The 10,071-nt window shown below is 54.8% G+C and overlaps 2 protein-coding genes across 2 annotated transcripts; both read left to right on the top strand.

The window, feature by feature from the left end:
* Positions 1–655: 655 nt before the first annotated feature.
* On the top strand, positions 656–3,672 carry LOC135828129 (nematocyst expressed protein 3-like; the record flags this gene model as incomplete). Its single annotated transcript, XM_065340562.1, has 2 exons — positions 656–1,011; positions 2,996–3,672. Coding segments are annotated over 2 exons (754 nt in total), but the record flags the coding sequence as incomplete, so codon positions are not given.
* Positions 3,471–3,971, top strand: LOC135828128 (uncharacterized). The gene has a single exon (XM_065340561.1). It carries the CDS (start codon positions 3,471–3,473, stop codon positions 3,969–3,971), a length of 501 nt encoding a protein of 166 aa, XP_065196633.1.
* Positions 3,972–10,071: the final 6,100 nt, after the last annotated feature.

Genomic DNA, 10,071 nt, shown 5'->3' with positions numbered 1-10,071 from the left:
GTGTTGGATGTGTCATGACCCGGACTCGACTCGTCGTGAAAGCGACCACGCAATGAGATTCAGCAGCCAAAAGCTGGGCTCCGAAATATTCTAGAGTTCTGTAAGAACCATGATTAGTCCTGCGAAGGATTTGGCACTTTCGCTAGTTGAGCAATCATGGCTTACAACTCGTGGCCTCGAGTCACAAGTGTTGTCGTACGGCGGCTACACCTTCAGTACAAGTCGTCAGCATTGTACTCACTACACTGTTGAGCTTGAGGGGACCCTGCTTAGTCCTGCAAGGGAGCTGATACCTTTGTTAGTCGAGCAAGCATGGCACCTCTTCTCGCGTCGTACGACGTAAAGGGTCCTGCAAGTGCTTCCCGCACTGCGGACTCCGTTATCCCTTTTTGGGAGAGGTCGCGGCTTGACCGTGAAGCGCCCTTCGGGGTAATGAGAGGGAAGAGCCTACGGGGCAGAAGATGAAGGGTGACCCAATCAAGACACCGTACGAAGGCGGCGCGCTCTAGCTGCAGCAACATCCGACAGCGTACTCCAGGCTCCGTCGCATGATCGACGTAAAGAATTTTGTAACACTATCATGTAATGTGGGTGAGCGAGCTCCCCGAAGCTATACTAATATTTCCTACTAATTATTATATCACAATTATACTAGACAAGAACTGGCGGCCCGCAATTTAGACACGACGGGGACCAAACCCAGGCTGTTGACTCGCCTGCTCGAGTCATTGGAGTTCACTGCAGTGCGCGAGGACTTGGCCACTCAGGCAGCCGAGCAGAACCTACCCCAGGCAACTGCTGCTCCGTCCCTGAGGGACATTATCCGGGAGGAGGTCCGTGCTGCCCTTGGAAATCATGCCGCAGCTCCAGTCCCGCCGGCAGCTCACACAGCGGCACCCCCACCGCCAGCCCACGCAGCGGCACTCCCACGGCAAGCACCAGCAACTCCGCAGGACGCTCTGCCTGCTCCGCATTTGGCGGCTGCCGTCTCACCGCCAATGAACCCCGCAGGTAAGAGAACGTTTTATGCAACCGTGCCGAAAGCCATTCACGATAAAGTAGTAACTGGCCAATTTGTTGAATTGGGCTCATTGTTGCCTAACCCGTCCCAAGGGGACACTAGCCGCAGCATTCTTCAGATCGACCACGGCAGCTCGCACGGCGCAGTGGTCCTAGCACCGGCCAACAGGCCCTCCAGGAAGGTCGAGGACATCGACACCTGGCTCGACGCCTGGACAACATACTGCGCGATTTACGCCACAGCACACCCCCCTTCGTCCCTTTCGGCCCACCGGCAGCAATGACGCTCGTTCCTTTCGGCCCAACAGCAGCAACGACGCTCGTTCCTTTCGGCCCAGCAGCGGCAACGACACGGTCGACAAAGAAGTATGCCGCCTCTTCAACCAAGGAAACTGCGTCCGCTCCAACTGCCGCTTCGCCCACAGCTGCCTCTCTTGCGGCCGCCTTGGTCAAGGCCAATCCACATGCTCTGCTGGCCAACCCCGCAGCTCCAATTAGCTCACACGCGCCCTGGTCCCCTGTAAATATTCCCCTGCTGCTTGAAGAGCTATCCCAGCACCCCGATAACGATTTTGTGCATTCCCTCTGTCACGACATGCGCGTCGGGGCCCGCATTGGCTATCACGGTAATAGATCCCGCCTCATCGCCCCTAATCTCCCTTCCGCATTGCTCAACCCTGCAGCCGTCTCTGCTTACCTTCAGTCTGAATGCACGCGTGGCCACATGGCCGGGCCTTATTCCCAACCCCCATTCCCTAATATCCGATGTTCTGGCGTTGGCATCGAGCCCAAGAAGTCTGGCGGCGTACGCCTCATCATGCATTTATCTGTCCCTAGCGGCTCTAGCATTAACGATGGCATTTACCCTGACGAATTCTCCCTGCATTACGTTACGGTAGATGACGCAATACGCTGCATCTTCCAGCACGGCCCCGGAGCTCTCCTCTCTAAGGTTGACATGAAGCACGCGTTCCGGCTCTGCCCTGTTTCCCCTGACGACTGGCCCATACTTGGCATTTTTTGGGAAGGTTCGTACTATGTCGATAAGGTACTACCATTTGGCAGACTTGCCGACGCTGTGGCATGGATTGCAGTTAATAATTACGATATTGTTGATTTGCTGCATTACCTAGATGATTTCTTTCACGTCCAGCCGCCCAACTCCGCAGCTATGCTCAAATTCAAGACACTGCTGGCTGTATTTGACATGCTGAACATCCCATTGGCCGACGGAGAGGACAAAGTGTGCCCGCCGTTAACTTCAATAACGTTCCTGGGTATCGAGCTCGACACAGCCGCCTGGGAGCTGCGCCTCCCGGCTGCGAAACTGGCGGAACTACGGCTAGCACTTGCCGCGTGGCTGTTGAAGCAGATGTGCACCAAGAGGGAACTGCTGTCCCTGGCCGGTAGCCTGTCTTTCGCAGCCAAAGTCATTCCAGCGGGTCGCACGTTCTGCAGACGCCTGTTCCGCAGCGCAGCAACGCTCCCTAGCCTAGATGCACCGGTAGCCGTACCCTCGGAGGCGAAGCTTGACATCCTGTGGTGGGACGCCTGCATCAGCCAATGGAATGGTCGGAAGCCCCTCATCGAGCCGTCCTGGAGCACAGCCGAAGACATCGGGCTGTACACCGACGCTTCAGGTCGACACGGTTTCGGTCTGGTTTTCGGCAGCAAGTGGTCCTATGGCGCATGGTCTCCTGACCAAGCTGAGCACACTATTGAATGGAAAGAATTCTACGCCGTGATGTTGGCCCTCTGTACCTGGGCACACACGTTGGAGGACAGACGAGTGCTACTCTACACTGACAACGAAGCAATCTGCTACATCTGGCGCTCTGGCACGTCCCCAAATAGAGCGGTCATGGACTTGGTCAGGGCCGGCTTATTGAAAGCCGCCCAGCATAACATTGTCCTCCTGCTTCGCCACATCGCCGGACACTGCAATGATCTTGCTGATTCTCTCTCCCGTCTGCAGGTACGGCGCTTCCGGACCCTCAACCCAACTGCCGACGCAGCGCCTACACCACCAGCGCAGTCCACCCTCCATCAGTTGATGACGCAGCCATGGAGCTCATCCGTCACGGCCTGGCAGACAGCTCCAGCGCGACGTACGCTTCAGTGCAGCGTTCCTACGAACGCTTTGCTGCCCTACGGCAGGTCGCGCCGTACCCGGTGACGGAGCCCAGCCTGATTAACTTTCTGAACTGGAAATTCTCGTCCGGCTCGTCTGGCTCGTCTCTGAAACTCTACACCCAGGCGCTGAGACATCAGCACGTCCTGCAGGGCCTCTGCCTGGATGTTTTCGCCTCACCGCGTGTCCGGCTGCTCCAGCAGGGGCGCTCAGATCCCAGACGGCAGTCCGGAAAGTGCTAACGGCCGCAACTTTGGACGATCTGGCCGGCGTACAGCACTACCTGCAGTCCACCGTGCCTAGCCCGCACAACCGCGCCATGCTCTGGAGCGCCGTGACTCTGGCCTTCCACGGGCTGCTCAGAGTCAACGAGTACACCTTCACGGCACGGGGCGCCGGCCTTGAGTACAGCGATGCGACCATGTACCCAGACCGCGTGGAGCTGCGCCTGCGTGTGACAAAGACGAGCCAATACGGCAGCGGCCAGGACATCAGCGTCAGGAGGACAGGCTCGCCGACTTGCCCGCACACGGCAGCCACCAGCTACCTAGCAGCCCGTGGCTCGGCACCTGGCCCGCTCTATCGCTATGATGACGGCACGCCCCTGAAGCCGCATAACATCAACAGGCTACTACAAACAGCCTTGCCTAACAAAGACGTGCGCAGCCACAGCCTCAGACGAGGCGCTGCAACGCTGGCAGGCAAAGCTGGCGTGCCTGAGTATGTGCTGAAGACCGCCGGCAGGTGGCAAAGCTCTGCCTACCTCCGCTATGTCCGCACCCCTGTGGCAGACAGAGCATTGCCAGCGGAATTGTTCTAGTCTCTGCACGTTATGCTAATGGGTAGCCGCATTGGACGGCCCTAGCAACAGCTGTAGTGTACATACGATATACATATTATACTATAACTATAGTAATGCTACTATAACTATAGTAATGCCGATAATTCCTGTTTGGGTCATGTTGTATTTTTGGGAGAACGGTAGGGATCGTGGGTCAGGCCGGCATTGAGCCAAGTGCGCCTACATGTGCTCACAAGTGCATCCCTACCGTTTGCGTGTATTCACACGCCGGGCAATTGTTGCCCCCATTAGCCCTGGCATTGGCCAGTCTAACGCACATTGGTGCTTGCGATACTACGGCATTGGACCATAGTATTGCATACTGTATGCAGCAATTGTTGCCTATGCCCTGATAATACAACGCGTAATAGCTCCCAAACAGGTCGGCTTGTGTGGTTGTTAAATATAAGTTTCCGTGCATGGCACGGTAAGTGAAGTTAGCAACCCACCAACAATTACATTCCTAACATAATTTGCACGTACTTGCCATAGCGCATCACGTGCCCGTGCAGAACACGCACTCCGAACTCCCGCGCTCCGGCACGGGACCACGCGGAGCATGCGCATTACTCCGGCTCTCGATGCTGTTTCTTCTTCATCCTTGCTGCGCCAACAGTCAGATCGCTTGACAACCTTGGCCAGTTTTTGAGCACCACCACCCACCCCATCATCTCTAACCATCATTCTATTCTAAGCCATCCCGGAAGGGAGAACGGTAGGGATCGTGGGTCAGGCCGGCATTGAGCCAAGTGCGCCTACATGTGCTCACAAGTGCATCCCTACCGTTTGCGTGTATTGACACGCCGGGCAATTGTTGCCGCCATTAGCCCTGGCATTGGCCAGTCTAACGCACATTGGTGCTTGCGATACTACGGCATTGGACCATAGTATTGCATACTGTATGCGGCAATTGTTGCCTATGCCCTGATAATACAACGCGTAATAGCTCCCAAACAGGACGGCTTGTGTGGTTGTTAATCACAATTATACTATATAACCAAAATCACATAAAAGCCGCCTTCTTCCAACGAATAAAAGTATCTTTGATCGCTCCCCTTCAACCTTCGACTACCTTGGGTGAGCCGGAAAACAGGTGTGAGCTAGCAACTTGGATGGCGACGATATTGGTCGTCTACCTGGGTAGCCACTAGACTGATCTAAGCCAAGTCACAAACCCGCCAAGCGCGGCCATGACAGATGTACTCGTAGTCAATACATGATGTACAGTGTTGGGTGTACTCGTAGTCAACACATGATGTACAGTGTTGGGTGTACTCGTAGCCAACACATGATGTACAGTGTTGGGTGTACTCGCAGTCAACACATGATGTACAGTGTTGGGTGTACTCGTAGTCAATACATCATGTACAGTGTTGGGTGTACTCGTAGTCAATACATGATGTACAGTGTTGGGTGAACTTGTAGTCAACACATGATGTACAGTGTTGGGTGTACTCGTAGTCAACACATGATGTACAGTGTTGGGTGTACTCGTGGTCAATACATGATGTACAGTGTTGGGTGTACTCATAGTCAACACATGATGTACAGTGTTGGGTGTACTCGTAGTCAACACATAATGTGCAGTGTTGGGTGTACCCGTAGTCAATACATGATGTACAGTGTTGGGTGTACTCGTCGTCAACACATGATGTACAGTGTTGGGTGTAATCGTAGTCAACGCATGATGTACAGCATTGGGTGTACTCGTAGTCAACACATGATGTACAGTGTGGGGCGTACTCGTAGCCAACACATGATGTACAGTGTTGGATGTACTCGTAGTCAACACATGATGTACAGTGTCTGGTCACATGGTCAACACATGATGTATAGTGTTTGGTTTGTATTGTTGTACTTACATCATGGCGATACAGTCCACTTTTCTTTTATAGATTAGCGCATCAGTCTGCAGAGTAAAACAGAACACACATGCATAACAAACAAGCCATGGTCGGAATAGAAATCTTCATATCTCATGTGTATGTCATGATAGAGCATGGGCCATGCAAACTGTGATGTCTTAGCGCTGTAACTCCCCCCCCCCCCCCCTCCCGCTGATCAACGTTCAGTTCATTGTTGGTATTTGGCCCTGCGTAAGTACCGGCACCAGTGCCAGCAGCACATGTGCATGCATCATCAATATACCCTACATCAACCATATCAGCATAACCATTAACATATCCAGTAACCATCAACATAACTACCAACATATTAACAAAATATATTTAATACAGACAAGACCGACACGCAGACAAGAACAAAATATAAGTTTCCGTGCATGGCACGGTAAGTGGAGTTAGCAACACACCAACATCCTTGCCATAAGCAACACTTGTACATGCATAACATGCATGCACTCCGAATTCCCGCGTCTCCGCACGGGACTGTGCGGAGCATGCGCATTACTCCAATTCGCCATGCTGTTGTTTCTTGCTCTTCGCTTTGCTGTGCTGACGGTCAAATTGTTTGACTATCGCGGCCGGTTTCTGATCAATATCCGATCCGAACCATGTCTCTATCAGTGAGCGATGTCCAGCCAAAACGCTCTTTGCTTTGCTGCGCTGACGGTCAAATTGCTTGACATTCGCGGCCAGCCTTTCTGATCAATATCCGATCAACCATGTCTCTGTCAGTGAGCGATGTCCAGCCATAACGCTCTTTGCGTTGCTGCGTTGACGGTCAAATTGTTTGACGATCGCGGCCAGTTTCTGATCAATATCCGATCAACCATGTCTCTGTCAGTGAGCGATGTCCAGCCAAAATGCGCTCTGCTGAGCTGCGAAACGCACTGGCATCCCGCAATTATTTAGACCCGACAGGAACAAAACCTACTCCGCGGACTCGCCTGCTCGAGTTGAAGTTGGCTCCAGGCTACTGTACGCGAGGACTTGGCCGATCCGGCAGCGGAGCAGAACCTAGCCGAGGCAACTGCAGGCCCATCCCTGGGAGACTTTTGTCGGGAGGAGGTTCGCGCTGCAGCTCCAGCCGTGCTGAGAACCCACACGCCGGCGCCTCCGACCCAAGCTCCGCGCAACGTTCGTGCGGCACGGGAGCTCTCCCACGCACGGCAGGGCGCTCCGCCTGCTTTGGCTGCCGCCACGGCCACCTCAACCGCCGCAGGTAAGAAAACCTTTTATGCTACGGTGCCGAAACCCGTTCATGATAAGGTAGTGACTGGCCAGTCGTTGACTCTGATTTGGTTCCTTATTGCCAAGTGACTTGTCAGTCCCAAGGGGACACCAGCCGCAGCGTTTTACAACGTGACCACTACAGCTCCTACGGCCCAGTGGTTCTGGCACCTGTATGCGGGCACTCCAGTCCAGGAGAGTCGAGGACATTGGCGCCTGGCTCGACGCTTGGACCACGGATTGTGCGACTTACGCAGCAGCACACCCCTCCCGGGCCCCGGAGCTGTTTTCGTACCAGCCCATAATCTTGAAGATGGCTCGGAAATTTAGGCTCCAGGCTGTGTACGAGTACGATCGATCACTTCGCCCCCGTTTCGTAATATCCGATGCTCTGGCATTGGCATTGTGCCCAAGACGTCTGGTGGTGTGCGCCTCATCATGCACCTACCTGCTCCTAGCGGCTCTGGCATTGATGACGGCCGTTCCTTTGACGCGCTCCCCCTACATTATGTCACTGTGGACGGCGCAATACACTGCATTTCCCAACACAGTCCCCGAGCTCTCCTCTCTAAAGCCGACACGAAGTATGCCTGGCAGCTTTGGCCTGTTTCCCCTCATGTCTGGCACCGGCTTGGCATTTTTGGGAAGGTTCGCACCATGTAGATAAGGCACTACCATTTGGCCTTAGATCCTCCCCTTCTGTTCAACAGACCGGCTGATGTGGACTCTCAGCCCAACGGCGACTCTGCAATGGTCCTGCTAAGTCTCTTACTCGTCTTCGAGTACAGCGCTTCCGGACTCTCAGCCCATCTGCCGACGCAGTGCTGACACACCCTACACAGTCCACCCTCCAGCAGTTGACGACACAACCATGGACCTCATCCGCCAGGGCCTGGCGGACAGCCCCAACATGACATGCGCTTCGCTGCCGCGCTCCGAACGCTTGTCGCCCTGCGCCAGGGCAAGCCACACTCAGGGACTGATCAGTGCCGGCAGCATTGTTCCAGATCCTGTACTTTGAGTGCATTGCCCACTATGCTAATGGCCAGCCGCATTGGACGGCACTCACATCAATTGCAGTGTAATAGTAATGCAGATAAATCCTGTTTGGATCCGGTTGTCAGCGCTGCCGGACTCGCATCCCAACTGCCGAAGTGGTGCCAACACAACCAGCGCAGTCCACCCTCCAGCAGTTGATGACGCAACCATGGACCTCATCCGCCAGGGCCTGGCGGACAGCTCCTGCACGACATACGCTTCGCTGCAGCGCTCCGGACGCTTGTCGCCCTGCACTAGGGCAAGCCATACCCAGTGACTGATCAGGGCCAGCAGCATTGTTCCAGATCCGGTACGTTGAGCGCATTGCCCACTATGCTAATGGCCAGCCGCATTGGACGGCACTCACATCAATTGCAGTGTAATAGTAATGCAGATAAATCCTGTTTGGGTCAGGTTGTCGGCGCTTCCGGACTCGCAGCCCAACTGTCAACTCAGTGCCGACACAACCAGCGCAGTCCACCCTTCAGCAGTTGACGACGCAACCATGGACTTCATCCGCCAGGGCCTGGCGGACAGCTCCAGCACGACATACGCTTCGCTGCAGCGCTCCGGACGTTTGTCGCCCCCGCGCCAGGGCAAGCCACACTCAGGGACTGATCAGTGCCGGCAGCATTGTTCCAGATCCTGTACTTTGAGTGCATTGCCCACTATGCTAATGGCCAGTCGCATTGGACGGCGCTCACATCAATTGCAGTGTAATAGTAATGCAGATAAATCCTGTTTGGATCCGGTTGTCAGCGCTGCCGGACTCGCATCCCAACTGCCGAAGTGGTGCCAACACAACTAGCGCAGTCCACCCTCCAGCAGTTGATGACGCAACCATGGACCTCATCCGCCAGGGCCTGGCGGACAGCTCCTGCACGACATACGCTTCGCTGCAGCGCTCCGGACGCTTGTCGCCCTGCACTAGGGCAAGCCATACCCAGTGACTGATCAGGGCCAGCAGCAAAGTTCCAGATCCGGTACGTTGAGCGCATTGCCCACTATGCTAATGGCCAGCCGCATTGGACGGCACTCACATCAATTGCAGTGTAATAGTAATGCAGATAAATCCTGTTTTGGTCAGGTTGTCGGCACTTCCGGACTCGCAGCCCAACTGCCGACTCAGTGCCGACACAACCAGCGCAGTCCACCCTTCAGCAGTTGACGACGCAACCATGGACTTCATCCGCCAGGGCCTGGCGGACAGCTCCAGCACGACATACGCTTCGCTGCAGCGCTCCGGACGTTTGTCGCCCCCGCGCCAGGGCAAGCCACACCCAGGGACTGATCAGTGCCAGCAGCGTTGTTCTAGATCCGGTACTTAGAGCGCATTGCCCACTATGCTAATGGGCAGCCGCATTGGACGGCGCTCGCACCAATTGCTGTAAAGAGTAATGCCGATAAATCCTGTTTGGGTCATGTTGTATTTTTGGGAGAACAGTAAGGATCGTGAGTCAGGCCGGCATTGAGCCAAGTGCGCCTATATTCGCTCACAAGTGCATCCTTTAAGCCATCCCGTAAGGGAGAACAGTAGGGATCGTGGGTCAGGCCGGCATTGAGCCAAGTGCGCCTACATTCGCCCACAAGTGCATCCCTACTGCATGCTCGTGTATTGACACATCTGAATTCAACAGTAGGGATCGTGGGTCAGGCCGGCATTGAGCCAAGTGCGCCTACATTCGCCCACAAGTGCATCCCTACTGCATGCTCGTGTATTGACACATCTGAATTCAACAGTAGGGATCGTGGGTCAGGCCGGCATTGAGCCAAGTGCGCCTACATTCGCCCAAAAGTGCATCCCTACTGCATGCTCGTGTATTGACACATCTGAATTCTACACTAGGGATCGTGGGTCAGGCGGGCATTGAGCCAAGTGCGCCTACATTCGCCCACAAGTGCATCCCTAC

The sequence above is a fragment of the Sycon ciliatum genome, chromosome 12 (assembly GCF_964019385.1).
Source record: "Sycon ciliatum chromosome 12, ocSycCili1.1, whole genome shotgun sequence".
NCBI lineage: Eukaryota > Metazoa > Porifera > Calcarea > Leucosolenida > Sycettidae > Sycon > Sycon ciliatum.
The sequence above is the reverse complement of the archived record's forward strand: the minus strand, read 5'-3'. Positions and strand labels throughout refer to the sequence as shown.